Here is a 20,830-nt window from a genome sequence, read left to right on the forward strand (position 1 = left end):
AACATATCTGCTTATGTATTTACGTATTATATACACAATGTATATAATATAATAGAATAATATATAAAGATATATTTTTCTATAATCTTTACTGTTCGTTAGACAGCTTCGCATTGAATTCTTTTAAAAATAGTTTCTTAAAGGTAGGTAGCATTCTTGCTAATCGTCGTTATCGTTGGGCTCAATAGGCACGTTTCAAAGAAGAAAAATGAAACTTCGTTGCGAACCAATATTGGTCAGCCATGAAATTCGCTTCCCGATTAGATACCGCTCCACCTTGGCGAGTTGATTAAAGTGGAAGGTGAAGGGTAGTTTCATCGAAATCGTTCATAAAATCTTAACACCACTGGTGATTTTAAATTCGTCAAGGAAACACAGGGGGGAGGGAGAAAAATGTGGGAATCAATTTTAATATCCTTAGATGTACAGAAGTATTATCTGAACATACAGGAAGAAATGTAAATCCATAAATGGATACCAAAGCATTTTATTATCTCTGTTTTGGACCAATATACCGTGTGATATGCAAACTTTCAAAGATCAAGAACGTTTCACGTTGCGAAGGATTTTGCGAAGGTAATTGCGACACGCCGACGAAACGAGCGAAAATGAAACGCACGGCGGGAAAATATCATATCGCTGAGAAAAATCGCGAAAGTTAATCGCGTTTTAATCGTTGTTTGATCGAAATCCGATTGAACGTTGCCAACGATGCGCTCGATTCTAAAAGAAATAGGCACGTTTTTACTTATACACGAGCGCGAGATCGTTGTATTCTTCGCGATCGAAGCGTGACCGGAAGCGCGAAGATACATCGCATCTTTCTCGCCAAATGCAGACTGTTTAACTCCGGCTACGAGCACCTAGCCACGTCACGATCTCCAGTGCTGATTTACAGTGACGGTCCAGTCACGTTTCACTCGCAGCCCGTTAAAATATTATCCCCCGGGACGAGAACTGAATAATATTTCGTCGAACTGTAACCGGAACGTGAGCAAGAACGGCGTAAATCAAGTTACAAGCGTTCCTTTTATCTGCCTCTAATCCGGTGTTCGATTCGACTGAAACTTCTGATTTTCGCCGTTTAACGTTTTCGTTGTTGAATTTTTATTTGAACTGAGAGAAGAAAAAATATTAAATGTATTCTTCTTTTAACACTTTGACTGCCACGCCGAAATCACATGTTTTGCTCAGGACGCCACGGGAGAATTTTTATTATCCAAAGCATATAATGGCAAAATAATAATAAATTGATGATGTAAGACAACATTCTTCCCCGACCGTTTAACTTATTTTTTTTTATGTTTATTAAGCCCAAGATACAAATTTTTTTAAATACCTTTTGGTGTTCACAATAAACGGTGAATTTTTGTAGCGATGTTTTTGGCAAAAGTACCGGTGCATGCTATGATATGTGTCGACGCTTTACATGATCGTTTAACTTATTGGTGGTCACGGGTGACCACCGTGACGCTTTGGTAACAGTTGATAGCGACATATTATAACAAGGCTTCGTTTATTTCAACAGACCATTCGCATTCGTTCTTTCGTCGTAAGCAAAACGTGCGGAATATATTGTTGAAACGTGTAGAAGATATCAGTAAACAGTACTTGCTCATTCTATATATAATAGTAAGGTATGTTCACACTTCTAACTTCAATTATATGATTATAAAGCAGCATTTACGATTATTTTCTAAGGTGTGTTTATAATAATATTCGTAGATTACCCCTCAAAGATAAGGATGCAAAACAGTGCACCGTTAAATGCAAGATTTGTTCTCATCTTTTTTTATCGATGTTCTAATAAAAAAGTTTAATCGTTCAATGAGGCACTTTTTATTTCAAAGTATCTTCTATTTATCGGTTATATTCAAAATGCCCTAACTGTTAATTTTCATTCAATTTTTACAATTGTAAGAAGTTCGAGCGCTCCTGTCATCAATGACCACCGTGTCGTCACAGGAGAAACCGTGACAGGTCATATATGACCAACGTGGCAGTCAAAGTGTTAAAATTGACGTTTTGACATGAGTTTGCAGTAGTACGCCGAAACAATTATAGGGTCAACTATTGCGAACGATTTTATTGCCCCAATCAAGCGGATAATAAAAGCAAAGTCGCATATAAATTTGATAAATCGACGTACCGTTTTTGTGACACCGTGATGAACATTGACTTGTAGATATAATTAAAAAGGATATGCAGATACAAAGTTGGAAGAAAGGCGCGATCGTTTCTTGACATATTACGTTGTAGGAGATGCGAATTTTTACGAAACTGCCTGATGCAAAATGTCTGCCAAGGTGTCGTAGGAAATTTCGAAAGAGTCTCTTTCCAAGCGGCTCGAAGCAGTCACCTTTCTACCTACCGATGGAAGTCGTGTTGCGATTCTATTTCTGCCTTGTAAGTACCACGTACGTACACTATCGTTCATAAGTATTCCGATACTTAAATTGATTTACGCCAATAAGACGTAGAGCATGTAACATATAGTAGAAGCGATATGTGACATATCGTACGTCCATGTAATAAATTAATGAAAAATGAATAACCGTAGAATATTTATGTAATCAATAGGTCATACATTTTCTTCGATGTTTTTGCAAACGAATTATTGAAATTAACTGTTGGAATTTTAAAAGTAGAAATTTATGGAAGTTGAACAAGCGTAAACTGCTTTTTTTTCATTTCAACGATGGAATCGCTGGATCGTTACGCGTTCAATAGAACTTAGAACCAAGGTATTTCGATAAATTTTCCTTATTCTCTTATACTTTCGTAACTTTTTGACGGAAGAATATTCTAATTGTAATTAGAGCTATTGACGTTGCCAAATGCAAGTATGAACCTGGGATACTTTTGAAGCGTAGTGTACTTGGATAAAACTAGTTTCCAACGCGCTCGGTACCGATCGATGTAGACGGTGATCACGTTGATGCACTTATGGTCACGGGTCGATGTTATCGAGAGCGTGCATCGACGAAATGCGCAAGGGACGATAAACGTGGCTGCGTTCCTCTTCGATGAACAGAATCCTCGACTCCGTGATTGCGATTTAATAAGCTGGTTTAATTTCTTTTTAACGATGCAATGATAAGCATTTGCATGTGTTCAGACGGTTAATTACCAGGGAAATGTGCGAGTATATGGGTCAATGTGTCTGAGAAGATTTTCAAGATAAAAGAAAAGAAGAATGTCGGATAGTCGAGGAATTTTGATTACCAGTTAAAATCTTTGAGAATCATCGCTGAATTAATAGCGCGAATGACCAACGATCATAAATTTCATGTAAACAATAGTGAGAACTGTAATAACATTACAGGAATTATTCATTACGGGAATAAATGTTATAAGAGTGCAATAAAAAATAATAACAAGGTGCTTCGCATGTCTGAATCTCTCGTATATTTTAAAGAAGGAAAAAGCCACACCAATGTGAAGCAAATGATTTTCCCGTATTTCGTATATTAAATAGCTCATTTAGGCTGAGCGTGTTAAATCTGAAGTTTCTATGATATATAATAGCTACAAAAGATATTGCACATACAATCGTAGATATTGCAATTATTTATTAACGAACTTTAAAACAAACGCAACATTAAATACAAAGAACAGGGGACGAACAAAGTAGGTAGAAAACAAGAACGATAAAAAATAAGATAAAAGAAGACGATTGACAAAGATAACTGAGAGCAGTTATTACAAGTAACAATTGTTGAGGATGACCCGCTGCAAGACAGTAACAGAATCATAGAAAATATCAATTTTGTTGTCTATTAAGCTTGTTGACAGATATACACATTCGACGAATAGAATTAGATTTACCGCATGAGCTACGGTGTTGCTGTTCAAAAAAGCGTAAATGGAAGCTCCGCAAGGAGTGTAGATTTTAAACAATTCGAGAATTCCCAGATAATTCGTGGCACCACTTGAGACAAACAAGATGTCACGTATGATGCGCATCTGCTCAAGCAGATAATATGTTTCAACTAGAAAGTATATATTCGATTTTTCGATCGAAAGACACGAGACAAGCCATGTGTCTCGCTGCTATCCTTTAAGAATCTATGTCGAACACCTATCGATAGCGGAACACAAGTATTACTGGTAAGGAGACCAGATATCACAACTAAACTCCAAACGGGGACGAAGAAGGCTGCAGTACAACTGTTAGAAAGTATTAATGTCAGTAAAGAGCTTCAATGCTGTGCTGACGAGACCGACAATCTTGTAGCATCGGTTAACGATTCCGTGGATGCGAGTTTCAAATGATAAATTGGAGAATAATGTTATTATGGCGTTTATACGCTAATTAATTTAATCGAGTTAAAGCTCGAATATTACATTTCGTATCACTTACGCTAGTATTTACATATCATCGTATGACCACGAAGCTTTGACGCTATGAGAATGGAATGTAGAACTTGATATACCTCTGAGTTTGCTCCGCGTGCAGGCATTACAAACACGCCGGATGAAAACTATCTTTTCAATTATTGATTGTGTTCTATCGATTTTTTCGTAGAGAAGATACGATAGAACAGTGGGAAATTCGTTCGCCAATATCGTCATTTTATGGGTAGCGTTAACATCAGGTGTTCTGGTGCTATCGATAATTAAGGTTCTAACCTGGATATCGGATAATAATTAGCACGTTATAACGACGAGAGATTATTTGGCAATCCTGAGTGTAGTTTGCAGAATGTTCTGACAAGTTGTACCTTCGTTGAACGTGGTTTGAACAAGTCGAAGTTTTGTTATCGATGGACGATCAAACGTAGCTTCGTCGAGCTCTTGATGGGTTACCAGTCCATCGAACATAGTTTCGAACAAGTTGTGCTTCAATATGCCGTCTATGGTGTTCGTATTTAGGGGATATGAAAACGGATACAGATTGGATATGTAAAATGCAACGTTGTCCATTGAGAGGTCGTGGAATTCGAAGCAGATGAAACGTCAGGCTTGTAAAATGTGATACTCCTTGTAACAAAGGTAGGAATACGATACATACTGATAAGTCTGCCTTTATAGAACACTATACTGGTCATCTTGGGGTCGTGGAACGTTATAGCGATGAATCTAAACTCGCAGAATTCGATACTGTCTAGAGTTTGGATTAGATCAATGTTTTATCAGAAATGATAATAGTGGATTTCAAGATTTACCATGGTCGTTGGATCTTCGTGGTCTTTCTGATCTCTAGATCGTTGAGTTTCTGGTTTTTGCAAATCTATACATTTTCAAATATTTGGTATTCTTCAGATGTCTACAATTTGTCAAACGTTTGTCATGTCCATGTCTCTAAAATGTTTGGAATTTCTTGGATCTTGGTGATCCTTCGGATCTCTAGATTCTAGATCAACGAGTCTGTGATTTCTAAATCTATACATTGAAGAACTTTTAATATTCTTTAAATATTTAGAATTTTCAAATCTTCGTCACGTTCATGTCTCTAGAATCTTTGAAATTTCTGTGATCTTCTAAATTTATAAATGTGAAAGGATTAGATTCCGAATCACTGAATCTTCTAGAGTTATTCCAGAACTTTTGTAATACTTGCAACTTTTGCAGCATAGATTTCTAAATTGCATGAAATCTCTTGTTTCTTTTTTTTTTTTTAATTTATGAATCTCTATAAAATCCATAGATTTTTTAAATTATTCTCAGATTTATATGATCTTCTGGCATTACTCTAAGTCCTTTGTAGTTCTTGAAATCTTTGGAACCTTAGATCTCTAGAACATCTGCCATCTCATTCTATTGGCCATAAAATTTCTATGATCTTACAAACTTATGAAAATATGTCAATTTTTAGATTATTCGACCTTCTAGTATTACTCTCCGACTTGGACGATGTCCACAGTCCCTGGAATCTTCCAACTCCACTAAGTTTCTGATAGAATTTTCGCGGTTTCCTAGACCTCGCCAATATGTATACAAAATCAAACGAATCACAAACCAAATACGTATCTACTCCCACGACACGGAACATCTATGAAACAAAATATTATTCTCAGAAATATTTCATGTTATCGTACCAAGAACTAAAGTTGTCGTATTTTCCTTGGACGATTTGTCAATTGGCTCGAGAGTGAAATTTATTATTTATATTCCCCTTCCTCTGTGACCACGTACTTCCTGCAACTTATTGACTTCGCTTTAGCGTTACGTATTTATAGTAGTATGAAATATTACCGAGAGAACGTAAGTACGTGTTTCCTGTTTCCTAACAATTTACACAGCCGAGACCGACTAAAAACTGTTCGTTTCGTTCTTGCGATCTTGATCACAGTGTCAAGCGTGAAGTTCGTTAAAATTGTTGGCGGGGCAAAACACAAACATTGCGCGTAAATCAGAGTTAGTTCGATCAAAACTAGGTGCTGTTTATTTATTTTTCCCCCGTGTCTCGTGCTAGTCGATGATTCCGATCTGTTAACAAGGCAGACTGCCAAACGTGACATTCTGCTGTTTCCAAAAATATAGCCCGATGATATCACGCCTGTTTTTCCTCATAAATTTCCTTCGTTGTTTTCAACTAAAGGACCATAGCTAGATATTGCAGGGAGGAAAGTTTGGTTGCTTCGATTTTGCTTATACACGACAGCTGCTCGAATATATCAGTGTGATTTATTGAATGGACTGGTCCAACGAATACAATGGATGCTGTACTCTTCTTCTTCTACCTTCTTTTGCGTGTTCTTTTACGATTACCGAATAACGTTAAACCAGAGTGGTAGTACAAATTTCTTATTTTTATTTCTTGCGTTTATGTCCATTTAAATTCTGTGTTACAGCGGGAAATGCCCCAACCGCAAATTCATAAAATTGCGAAGCTTTGGGGATATGTAGGTAGGTATCACGCAAATTTGTTTACTGCGCCAATTCATTCTAGAAGGGTGAAATTGACCCTTGAAAATCCGGCCATTTTTCCATTTTACGTTATAACGCGAGAGTTATAAGAGACAGAAAAAAAGTTTTCATACGAAAGTTGGTTACTTTTTTTATATCAGGATTGTCGTTTGACAAAGGAAATATCGATGTTGTAGCGAGTTATGACGCAAAATTGGAAAATAGCCGGATTTTCAGCAGTGAATTTCATCTCCTTAGGGAGAATTTGGGCGGCAAAAAAGATTGTGGCATATATAGATATCTATATATACAGGGGTTGAACAAAATAATGGAAAGACTTCTTACATGCCATATAATATATATGTATAACATATAAAAAGTGTGTCCATTAGTTTTTCCAATGCCTGTATATATAGATCCTCTTCGTATCCGCGAAATTTCATAATTTATTGAATTTATGGCTAATTTTTCTCTGTTATTAAATTCCTTAATTTTCTTCATCTACTTGATTGATCTTAATCTTGCTTAATTGATTCTTAACCCTACAAGGCGTCTGTAGAATGAAGTAACAAAACGTAAATTCTAGGAACAAAAGCCACTTTCATCAGAAGACTTTCATCGTAATACATTCGCAACTATTGTCCGTAAATATCGTGATACGTAAAATGGAAATTACGATCGCGCTGCTCCATGAATGATACCAGTGCGACTTGTGTAAATCCAAGTGAAAAATATTAATAACTTGCAATGAAAGGGTAATTGGTTGCCCGATTGATTTTATTACCGAAAAACGAAGCAGGAGGGAGTTTTATGCTTCAGTAGTTCTCTGGCGTAATATAAACTACAACTGGATTCGTCGTCTAGAGCAGAAATACACGAGTCGACCTCGGAAACCCGATCGAAAATAGAAGCAAACGGTCGCTCGAATGCAGATCCGGTGTAACGAGTGAACTCGTCAGGATAGGGGACGGTAATCGAATTAAAGCATCGCTGGTAGTTAGCGTCGGATGAAAGCTGTGACATGACGCTGCGAATGCGCCGTTTCAAATCGAGCAGATCCAGCTCCAGTCATCGTTTGGGGATATCTATTCTGGCATCCTTCCACCATCGTGTCTTTATATTCCGGCGCGTAATTCGATAATTTGATTTTGCTCAATGTTATGCAAATAGTCCTGCCTCGAACAAATTCGTATCGATCGAGCTTGAAATCTCATTCTTCAAATAAAATGCACAAGATTATGTCAGATTTTTATTCATACTACCGCTCATAATTAATTCGAATAACGCACACTTTACGATTTACGTTCACACATTTCCTACAATACATTCACATTTTCATGGTCGATAATAGGAATGAAAGTCAATAAGAGATAAGATATCATTAACAAATACGATTATTTATTGGGTCAATAAATACTGATTTGATCTGTATTATTGGTTCGAAATTACACGTGTGTTTCATTGAAATTACTGAAATGGTTTATTTTATTTTATTGTAGAAGTTTATCGACTTTTGAAGTCGTTTGAATTATTACAAGCATCCGGGTATACATCCAAGGTATTGACGATTACGATGATGAAGTTTGGAAAGTTTTAGTCAGTTGGGAATAATACTAGAAAACATAGTTTGCGACTGTGTGCTTTTAAATCTTTGATGATGATGTCACACGGTATGTGATATTCCAATATTCCAAGAATTACAGGGAAGTATATGCATGAGCATTGAAATGTATGTTGTTTTATTTTTGCAACTACTTGCTTGTGTGAGATGATTTTATCGTTATCGAATTCGAGACTCGAGTCTCTTGTCAGCGTGACGACCATTGATTTTTATTCAATCGCTTTCTGTTATATTTTTTATTTCATATCGATTCGGTTTCCCTTAGTTTGGCGAAAAATGAACTTTAAATTCGATATGTAACAACCAGTGCAATGGAAATTGCTACATTTCACAAATATATCGTTCGTTTTTCTCTCTAACTGAAATTATCCCGTCATTACCCAGTTTTACGATCCCCATCAATTTTATTCGCGCATTAATTTTATTTTAAGCATTTTGGCACGCAGTTGCATGTAAACTCACCGCTGTCGTTTTGGATTGTTTGTTGCATCGTAGGTCCAGGCGAATGTCCCAGGATATCACGCATTCCAGATCCACAGAAAATCTCACAGTACCCTATTTCAGGTATGTACAACTCTACAAATTTCAATTAGAATGGCTGCACGACGATGAGTTCCAAGCATTATGTATAGGATTAGGTAAAATATAGATTTTCTGTGTGTATGCAATTGACTTCAAAAACAGACAATGCCATGTAACTTAGAAATTATTTATACACATATCTATATCATTTATTCGCTGGTCATACATTCTACTATATTATTTCATTTTCTTTGTTCATTCCTATACACCGTGCGTCTCATTTTCATCGATACACGCAGATATCTACTAAACTGTGCATTATTCGAAAAAGTATTACGAATAAAGCTCACTTTCCTTCAGGGAGATGGAGTATCCAGACGGAAGTTTCGAGATTTAAGCCTGACCTTTGATTTTTCAAGTGGAACGAGAATGGAGCATGCTGTGTATGTTTTAAATTCTCTACAAAAAAAAGTATTAACACTTTGACTGCCACGCCGAGATCACATGTTTCGCTCAGAACGCCACGGGAGTATTTTTATTATTAAAAGCATATAATGGCAAAATAATAATGAATTGATGATGTAAGACAACATTTTTCCCCAATGGACCGTGTATCTTATTGGTGGTCACGAGTGACCACTGTGGCGCCTTGGTAACAGTTGATAGCGACATATTATAACAAGGCTTCGTTTATTTCAACAAACCATTCGCATTCGTTATTTCGTCCTAAGCAAAATGTGCAGAATATATTGTTGAAACGTGTAGAAGATATCAGTAAACGGTATTTGCTCATTCTATATATAATAGTAAGGTATGTGCACACTTCTAACTTCAATTATATGATTATAAAGCAGCATTTACGATTATTTTCTAACGTGTGTTTATAATAATATTCGTAGATTAGCCCTCAAAGATATGGATGCAAATACAGTGCACCGTTACATGCAAGATTTGTTCTCATTTTTTTTATTGATGTTCTAATAAAAAAGTTTAATTGTAATTAATAAAGTTTTAATTTTATTTCAAAGAATCTTCTATTTATCGGTAATATTCAAAATGCTCTAACTGTCAATTTTCATTCAATTTTTACAATTGTACGAAGTTCGAGCGCTCCGGTCACCAATGACCACCGTGGCGTCGCAGGAGAAACCGTGACCAACGTGGCAGTCAAAGTATTAAGGTATTCGAGTCGAAGAATGGTTGATTCAAAAAATATTCTAACTTTGATTCTTGCGAGTGTTATCGTATGAAAGACGAGGAAAGATAGCGCAGGTGTTTCTACGTTCTCCTTGTCTTTCGTACATTTAACTTGACGAAGTTAACATGGTATACCTTTTAAACTTGTCGCATACGGGTATACCTTAATACTTTTCTCTAAATAATTAAAAACAAACTGCATCGAGCGATGCATGAAGAAAAATGTACATATAATTCCATTCAGAAAAGACTAAGGTAGCCTTGAAATCCCGAAAACGTATTCACCTAGACAAATCTGGTGGTCGTCGGAACACGTCCCCCTTGAAACAGAACAAGTTTTATCTGAAACGCTTTCTCGAATAACGTATCGACTATTGTCAATCTGCGAATATAAAATCAAAGTTTTAACCATTGAAAAATTTTCATCAGGAAGGATTAAAAATCCGCGGACATTGCACAAGTACGAGAAGTACGTACTCATCGGTTTAGCGGATTTTACTTGTTGCAACATCAGATAACTCGTTCGCGCCTTGTGCTCCTCCATCAAACTTGTTATTTCTCTCTCTCGCTCTCTCTTTGCCTCTCTCTCTCTCTTTCTCTCTTTCGTAGCCGGCAATTTCATTGACGGAAGCCTTCCATTGTTGCTCGCTATCTTCGCAGGCCATTCTGTGCCGTGGATACGTCTTTTAGGGTTCGTTTATATACGACGCATGGCTCGTTGCATCGTGAAATTGCATCGTGTCTCGCCTCGCCGACTCTGCTTTTGCAAAGAATACAGAAAAGAAAAACGGAAGAATGAAACGGAGCAGAAGAGAAACAGAAGGTTACACGAATAATATTCTGTATTTAATCGTGTACGATTCAGTTCTGTTCGTTCGTATTAGAAATTTCGAAACTCGTTTGTTCCAACGAACCTATCTTAACGTAGAGAGTCAAGGAATAGAGAAAGTACGGGGTTTCATCGTTTCAATGGTTAATTAAACTTTTGCTTTCGCAGGAGCAAGAGTCGCAGCGTGGATCATGGATTCGCCGCGCCTTTTGATTGGGATTCATCGAAGAACAAGGTCGAAGGACGGTTCGAGTCGGTCGACGAATTCACGAAGGGTGAGTAAAATATTGTTTCCATAAATGTTCATTTAAGAAGGGATTTTCGTGTAACGATAAAAAAGGCAGGTGACTTTTATGAATTTATTCTCTTTTTCTTTTTTGTGGACCAACTATGAGTCATATGGGACTAGACCTTTTTGGGACGTAGATAGCCTCAAGGTAGAAATTAATTCTTTTATTTCAGGTCTTCTTATTCGTTCGTTGTGTGTATTATACACGAGTTCTCATTTCAAGCAGTCGTCTTTGACCATTGAGCTTTGACCTTGATGTAACCATTGTCACGGTCATTCGAAAGCAAAAGTTAAGAAATTTACTTGTTTCGACAAATGAGTACAATTTATATCGTTTAACAGAGATATTATAAACAAATGATGAAATCAAGATTTGAGGTTCGATTCTTGGAGAAATTTGTAACAAAGGGAATTGATTAATCGATTACTCTTCCGCTTATCGCTATTTTAAAAAGTTATTAAACGTGGTCTAAAGTTATTAAAAGTCTTGAAAGTTAATAAACGATTAGAAAAATTAAAATAAACAAAATTACATTTTCATAAATACTTCAAGACCACATTTACATGCCAAAAATGTCTAGTCCAGTAAGTGAAACTAAAGAAATCACTTGCTTTCATTGACTTTTTTTTCTTAAACTTCCTATCTTCGTTTAATATTTTAACGAATTTGAAGTTCCATCGAAATTCTCCCTAAAGTCGCGGAACGTATAGTCGTTGAACAGACGTTAAATCAACGTTTTATCGACATATCCGTGGAGCCAACGAATAAAGGAATGATAAGCAGAAAAATGAAAGAAACACACCGATACGATAATCGTAAGAACTACTAGGACAAACAAAAAATTGCGTTAGATCGGCAAAGAAGATGATTATAAAAGGAAAAACGAGGGAAACGGAGCAACATTCACAGTGGTTTATCTCGAGAACGAAACTCTCGCAGAATTTTCGTTTCTCCACGCGCTCACAAACCGCGTAATTGCTGAATTATCTCGTACAATTAATCTTTGCTTTCTTTCTCGAAATTCCAATTCATCGGGCACGCACCGAAAGTTCTACTTACGTCTGCTTGCAATTGAATTTAGACCCGATCCTGTCGATAACATATCCTTAGAGTTTATTACGGCTTATCGATGGTAACAAGATAAACGATATTCACCGTGAAAAAGTGTCGGTGAAAGTCGAAAGCGATCCAGTGTTCTGATAATAGAGATTGCGGTCGAAATTCATGGCTAAGTGATTGTATATCCGTGGAAGTATTAGGTTGTCCGAAAAGTGTCTTTCTTTCGCAAACGTGTTTTTTACAACAGTGCACCTTCATATAAACGTGAAACCAAGTGTGTGAAATGTCGTGGTGTTTATCTCAACAGAACAAAATGGACCGTACGTAATTGGACAAAATAATATAAAAGAAAAAACGTTGTGCGTCTATTATTTCCTCATAAAACGAAAGAAACTTTTCGGACAACCTAATACATACGGTAAGCTACGCTACGACGAACTACCTTACAACTGGTAGATGGTACAACGAATACGAAGAATTCCGCCTTCGTTACGACTGTAAGGAGTAAACGTTAACTAACGATGCGAATCTCTTTGAATCTCTCTTTCTCTCGATTAACGGTATCCAGTGTGTAGAAGATACTTAAACAGCGTAAAAAATCGTGAATAGCGCTATAAACCAGCTTGCTGGAAGATGAACGAGTATCGGATGTCACGGTAAAGAGGCGAGATTTGTTTATGGGAAGGTTGGCTAACGCGATTGCCTCGCCATTTTATGACTCGTGTTAAAGAAATAGATTTCATATTATTTCTACCATTTGTTTCTTTTAGATCATATTACGTTTTTGCATTGTTCAAATCGTTGTACTAACCATAGCCTTGTTTTCAACTGTCAGTCTGAGACGAGTTACATCTGAATATATTACGTTTCAATTTATGCTACAACTAACGTTGTTCGAGAACAAACTCCGTTCGTTCTAACATATCTTACGATATACTAATTTGACTATTGATAAGGATTTATTGATATATCGATAGTACAATACTTATTGGTATATTGATAATATTGTTCACATGCCGATAAAGCGAATGAAAGGCGTGAAGAGACTGTAAATACTTATTACATTGGTCACTTACCTTTTTATTTTGTTTACTCTAACATATCTTTATCTCGTTAACTTACGTTACAAAGAGTTTGCATTATTTTAGAAAATAATGTTTCACCGAAAGAATAAGTTGTTGGCAGAGATACATATTTAAGATGTGTCGAATAAAACATATTCAAATTATTGCAACGTTGCTATCGCGCCATTGTATAAAATAAAGTATGGAAGTCATTTTAATAAACCTCCGTTTATCTGAACTCGCACGAGAATTTCCATAGTAAGAATCAACCGCTTTTTTTTCCACTGTTTATTATACCTCGTTCTCATAATAGGAGTTCGTGTTTAGATAAGCGAGTTGAATGAGCACAAGATTAATCGGTCGAACTAGCATTTAACTAAAATTTCGTTCCGACAAATGGACTTCTAGTGTAGCTCGTTATCGTTTCAATGAAATGAATTTTCGGACAAGACACGCCTCACTTGTTACATTTCACCTGGCGATAACATTTCGATATCATCGATATTCGAGTCAAACCGATCAACTCTGTTGTTATAAATCATTCTGTTTTTAAACGGCTAGGTATCGACCTATTAATCGAGAAAGACGGATCAGCTCCTCGTTCATGTAATAATTTTCCTATTTAAAGATTCTCTATCTTTCCACGTATAGTTTGATCTTTCCTACGCGTAAATTATATCATTTTTATATTTTCAACGACTCCGATTCCACACTGACCTAACTGAACTTGATTTATCTTCGCTATTAATTTTTAATATCGTAATTGTAGAAGCTTCTAATTGAGAAACGACTCGGTCTATAGTTAATCGTATGCTCCGATAACGAAGTTTAGTAGCTTTTAAAATATCGAGTGACTCGGTTTCATTTTTAGACGGTTGAAATATTGATAGTGTTCCATAGTGTTCGTTAGCAGCGCCTTTACGCGGAAGCTCAGATCGATCGTTTGAGGAACGACTAATCGGAGCAGACGACCGTGTAGATCATGATCCAAAGCCGAAGGTCTTCGTCGATCCTAGGCGCTAAAGCATCGCCTATGCAACCTTACTCATTGCGAATTGCATTGACTTACTTTCTTAAAGTGGCACAGATGCCAGACCTGATCGATCGCTTCGCGCGCCCGCGCACCAGCTCAACTTTAATTGACATTCCTCTCGTGAGATTTATCCGCGCCCGCGGATTTTTCAACGATCGGACGATCTGTAGTCTCTTCGACAAAGTATACAAAATGTCTGGTGCGGAGTGTCAGAGATTTCTACGCGCTTATAAAAGTTCGAAAGCGCAAAAGTATATAAAATGGCAAACAGTAAAGTACTCGTTGTAATATTTAGCACGTGAAATAAATCTCTGCTCAGGTTCCATATTTTTAATCGTATTCACAGGTGATTAATGAGCTTCCATAGTAAACTACTTGTCGTGTGATATATAGTGGTTGTTATCGGGTTTTGAGAACTTTTTCGACGATTGTCGGTAACTTTTTACAATAGTTATTATTCAAGTTAGTTCGTTATCGAATGCAGATTTCATTTGATTGGAACGAATTCAGTGGAACTTTATTTCAACAAAAATTCTATCGAATTTGATTATCCGAAGGTAAACCCTTATTATACGAACTTCGGTTATATAAATTGTTTGTCCTCCGACTGGTTCAAATAAATGGAGTTCCGCTGTAGTAAAGGCACTTGCATCGATGCTACCACGTTCTGTCCTGGTTTGTTTGACCAGCGAATCTATTCATATAAATCTAACGTGACATAATCGGTAGATGCAGGTCTTAAATTAAAAGCGAAGTCGTCATTGTTTTCTTTCGAGGTTTCAATAAAGTTTCTAAGGATATTCGTCTATTTATTTTATATTTGTAGGAAATAATAACAGCGATGAACTTACGAGACACTCGGTGTAGATGTTGACGGTCGTTATTTTTACAGCTAAGTTTCGTTCTTAGATTATAATACGGCTATTTTTAACGCAAACAGGCGAACACGGTAAATTTATACCGATTAAGTTACTAGCATCCGTTGCGATATTTAGCGAGTAAGTTGTTCGCCAAGCTGCGCTTAATTGAAACACGAGGCTGCTTAGAAGGTATATAACGTATTGGACGTTGAAAATTAAGATTAAATAGGTCGAAAGTTCCTTCCTTCCTTCCTTTTTTTATCCCTGGGAAATATAATCTCTTTTATAGTATAGTTTAAGGGATCCATATAATATTAATTATAACGTTAATTGTAACATTTTTGTTACTTTGGAACAAGCACTTTATGTATCTATATTATGTGTATTATACGAAACATTTTGAAATTTCACGAACACCATAACTAGACACAACTATCATATTTGTTAAGTATAAAATCAATTTAAGCACGTACACAGGAATTGCGAGGGTTAATAAAATTTTGTATATACAGAGCGGCCGAATAATTATGTATAAGCAAGCACAAAGTGATTCTTTATGAAAAAATAAAAAGAAAGTACAGAACAAAAATTTGTTCGTCACATAAGGTTTCGTTTTCGAGAAAATCGGGTTTGAATCTCTTTCAAGTACACTTGGACATGGCTAATTCCTGATTGAACAAAAGTAGATAATCGACAGGACGTTATTCCACGTGCGAAAATAAGTCGAAAATATGGAATAAAGTTTGTCCACAAGACGCTTTGTTTCTGAAAAAGAAAAATAAATTTGAAAATGTATCGTATTAGGCTAATTTCTAACTAAACATCTGCGAACTCTATTTCCTTGAAAACGGAGCTTTAAACGGACGAACCTTCTATTGATCGTTTACTCGTGTTCAGTCGATGATTATTCAAGCTTAATTCACAAATTTCCAAATTTAAAAAATCTCTTGAAAACGAGACATATGAAGAATCCTTTATTCCGTGCTTTCTCCTTATTTTCTCATAAGAGATCACCTCACGCGACATGTTATTCGGCCACATCCTGTATAACACATTCATAAAAATTTTCGAAATACTTTCGTGTATCTCACACACACATACACATACACACAAACACATATACGCATATATAAAATATCCCAAGTATAGTTTGTATTTTTTATAACAGCCATTAGACGAAACAGATCTCTGCTAGAGTTCCATTTTTGTATTATTGGTAAAAATACGAGTTTGCTTAAATATCCGCGGGCTAACGGTAACCAAGAAAAAATACCAAAAAGCGACAGTACTCGGAGCATGGTAGTCAGAATTCCACGTTTAATCCAACTCGGGCAACATAATAATTTAGGTTGCCGATTATACATCGCTGAATTATTCATTTAACGTTAAACATTATTTACGAGCAACGCGTCAGCCCCATAATCCGGGAGACACTTTTATCTCGGAATTTGCATTCGAAGCAAGAATTAAAGTTCCCATACTTTCTCTCTGTATCCACTCGTTTGTTTCACCTGGTTAGTTTTACAGCGTCGTATCGATTCGAGCGAGGTTTAACGGTCCTCTCGTTTTTCTTATTCCATTTCCACCAAAAGACAAAACACATCGGTGTCTACATATATCGGGCGAAGATCGGCATCGCCAGAGCGAGTTCTAAACGCAACGAGCGTTAATTAAATATTGACAGCTTGTTCGGTTCGTTAAATCCAGCTTTTTAATTATTTGCTTATTAGATATAATCAGCATAGCTGTTGCCGTGATAAATGTCGTACCATGGCTAGGAGCGAACCAAGTTTTCAGCCTTTCTCTAATTAAAGTTCTCTGTCTAAAGATTTAGACTCATTCGTTGTTATATACGTGGACTGTGAATTTTTATGGCTTTCTAGGAAATACGAGCGTGTAAATTGCACAGAATGCACGTAATATGAAAAATTATATGAAATGTGCAAACTACCATACTTTCTATTATATTTGCTGCGTAAAACAATTTTCTATCGAGTCTCTGTACTTTTCTAGCTATATTCTCGAAAATGTGAATTTGTATAAAAATCCGCAGTCCGATTATATGTTATATACCGAGTGTTCCACATCCAAATCGATAAACTTTGCCAACGTGCTTGGAAGATCAATTTGTGGAAAAAATGTCGCACACCGTGGATCGATTCGTCTTCGTTTTCCAGATATGAAAGGGAGAGTGGTATAAAATAATGTATTCAAAATAAATTAAGATGCTTTAAATGAAATTAAAAGACTTTTAACGGCAATCAATTAATTCAAACTATTGGGTTGGCGACTAAGTGATTGCGGATTTTGTCATTAGGTGGTATTGACAAAATCCGCAATCACTTAGTTGCTAACCCAATACTTTTCACGGAAATGTAAGAAATATCATCTGTTATGTATCATTTGCCACGCCAACGCCTTTCCAAATTCCAAATATTATCGCGATTGCTTAAACAAGTCGTAGTTAACGCTAACCTTACCAAGCGCGGTCAAATGACCGGTTTAAAAATTGAATTAAAAATTGTATATTCGTCGTTATTTCTTTTGTTCGTCTAACTTTATGTAAATTCTTATATTATCCGATCAATCAATTTCTTAATTTTTATTAATAGAAGAATCTACATAAAGTTAGACGAACAAATAAAGTAACGACGAATAATGTGCAATCTTAAATTCAATTTTGAAACCGGCATTCGACCAGACCAGGTAAGATTAGTGTTAATTCAATTTCGTTCGATTTCTCACAGCTTTCAAAACGTGCACTGCCCGATTTTCGCAGCGAGGTCTTCGATTTCCTTGTGAATAAGCCTACGATATAATCCGTTTACAGTGCAACGCAGTATAATCTATACAACGTAAAACAGTATAATCTCGGTATAAAAATAAAATACGATCGACTAAATGTTTTTCCTAAAAATGTGTCGCGATCTACCTACTAAAATCTCGAATTTTACACATTTTCTTATTCAAACACGTATCTTGTGTACTAACAAGTAACGAAGAAGGAGAGAGTATTAGACCAACGTGATATTTTATTAATAATATTTATAGTTACTACGATACTAAAAAAGCCACGACCGTTTGTTTCTATAAGTCGCGGCTAAGTTGCGTTGCGTGTCGTCTCCTATCTATCAGTGATGCTATCAATGAGCGTGTCACGTAGGAGGCACAAGAAATCACGAAATTGACAAATTACCGCTGATCTTCTCGCGTCGCAGTTTGAACGTTTCACAAATCAGGTAAAGAATTGAACTTTAGATATATTTAGTAATAAAATTTATTGTACGAATCCAACAGGAGTGACGGTTCAGAGTGTTAGAACAGTTTATATACTATGGGTTTCTCGAAGATGGTATCCTGCTGGGGGTAGCCATCCATTTATTTAGCAATTAAGTTAGAAAAATGTACTAAATGTCCAGCTGGACAAATTGTAAAGTACAAGTTAAATAATAAAAAAAAAAACAAAAAAAAATATTATGGGTTTGGCTCCCATGAAGGGGGTGTCGCTGGAGGTATCGCTGGGGCTCAGGTCAGAGATGGTCTTGATGTTACTGTTTTCTGACACTGGGACACTCTTCACATTGTTGTTTCGATGGCCTGCGGGATGTTCGTTAGACCCCGTTGGTTTTTCTATCGCTAATTTATGGCTCTGTGACAAGCGAGCAAAAATCGCTTCGCGATCAACTTGTTGGCCATTCCTGTAACACGGTATAACGCAGCGCTGCGTCACCGTTTTAACGATCATCGTCGAGAAGAACCGTAAGCTATCCATACGTGTCACGAAAAACAGCGAGTGAATTCCGGAGGAAGTTTCGTACTGTTCCAATATTTTCGACGCTCCGATAAAAGGTAAACGTGGTAGAACGTGCTCGCAATTCGTTATTCGGCCCTCCACCCTCGTGCCGCCTTTATGTACGTAACCCTATCGAACATTAAACACGGACAACCAGCGAAACGATAGCACATAACGGGAGGAAATTCGATCAACGAAACGAATGGAAATTCGAAACGAAGGTTTCCGTGATTAAGTCCCTGTTAACGTTTCATTAAAGAGCCGCGATATTGACGGTAATTTGAGCATGGGTTGAGATAGTACGGCGATGAACACGAGGCGCGGCAGAAACAGAGCGAATGGTATGAGTCGCAGGAAGCGGAGATCACGTGGAAAATTTAAATGCACAACGCCGTTCTGATACAGTGGCCGGGAGCACTTTATTAAACGCAGAATCCATGTCCGCCGCGAGAGACTAACCCAAATACCCGTGTACCACGAAACACTAATAACACTTGCCGTGTATACTCGCGTGCCTTTAATGGCCGGCGTGGATTTGCTAAATGACAGTCGCTCGAATTCCCGGCCAGTCGCTCGGAAATTTATCTAATTACTGGGATAGCGCGGCCGTGCCACCGGGATCGACCCAACGGTTCTGGAATTTGTCAGGCTACGTTTTCGAAATGGGTTCGTTCTACAGTCGCGGTTTTTGTGGAAATTTATTCGTTAAGGTATTCGTTTCACGGCAAAATCCTTGAGGAGTAGGTCGGTAAGGTGAGCGCTACTTTCCTCGAAAGAAGATTCTTTCAATTATTTTACGCGATGTGTCAGTTCTTCGACAAGTTTGCAAGAAATTAATGGAAAAGTCTGAGGTGTTTGGTAGGTGATAGTGCATTTAAGGAACTACTTTTGATGTTTAACGAACAACAATTTATTAACAAACGATTTAACAGATAGAGTCAACAAATAACAATTAACAGATATGATCAACAAATAACTGGTAACAGTTAACAACTAACAATTAACACCGAGGGTTCAATCGACGCGTTTGCTACGCAATGGCACTGAGGATTTATTTCACAGCTCGAGACAGACTGTCCTTTTGTTCCAGATCGAACGGATCCTTCCCTTCGTTGCCCATCGATATCCCCGCTAGCGTGCGTTCATTAGATGTACCGTGGCGGCTGGCGCGTGTATGCTCTTCCGAGAATTCGACGGAAGAAGCGTAAGGATATCGATGGTACATTGAGCACGTCGGTGTTGGGCTTTGTAGCACTTTGTATCGCGAAGCCGTTGGAAAGTTCCGTGGCACGTGCCGCCACAAGTCATTTTTGCAACAGCTGGCTTGTATGGATTACGCGTTGAAACATTCTGCTTTGAAGACGAGTACATACGTATCTCCAGTTGGATAAGATTCTGTAAAAATTCAATTACGTGAACGTTTCGAAGAAATTGTAAGACAGTCGATCCGTGCTTGCAAGTCCTTGGTACCACGTTGTTCCGGCCATTCTCGACCCAGTTGTGTTTTCCCAACGTTGGAACGTATCTCATGTTTGAGCAGAACGTGAGAAACTCGTGCACCGTTTCTCTTTTCAATTTTGTGTTACGCATTCTCTTAGAGTATTAGAAATATCTTTTGCTAGAACGAACAAGATTGAACTGTAAAGATATAGATAGAATTGCAGAAAGGTTGAAAAGTACATATCGAGTTAGAATTAATCGATATTGTAG

The 20,830-nt window shown here is 37.0% G+C and overlaps 1 protein-coding gene across 12 annotated transcripts in view; it reads left to right on the forward strand.

Annotated features, from left to right (window-relative positions):
- LOC117205357 (TLD domain-containing protein 2) overlaps positions 1 to 20,830 on the forward strand; it is a 303,743-nt gene that overhangs the window by 189,836 nt on the left and 93,077 nt on the right. For 9 of the 12 annotated variants that reach the window (XM_033443681.1, XM_033443683.1, XM_033443673.1 and 6 more), the window contains 2 exons: positions 8,969 to 9,037; positions 11,190 to 11,296. In XM_033443681.1, the coding sequence (XP_033299572.1) occupies positions 8,969 to 9,037; positions 11,190 to 11,296 (176 nt within the window). The remainder of the gene's footprint in view (positions 1 to 8,968; positions 9,038 to 11,189; positions 11,297 to 20,830) is intronic. The other 3 variants (XM_033443685.1, XM_033443682.1, XM_033443675.1) reach the window with 1 other exon arrangement.

Source organism: Bombus bifarius, unplaced genomic scaffold (genome assembly GCF_011952205.1).
Source record: "Bombus bifarius isolate JDL3187 unplaced genomic scaffold, Bbif_JDL3187 scf7180000007990, whole genome shotgun sequence".
Lineage (NCBI taxonomy): Eukaryota > Metazoa > Arthropoda > Insecta > Hymenoptera > Apidae > Bombus > Bombus bifarius.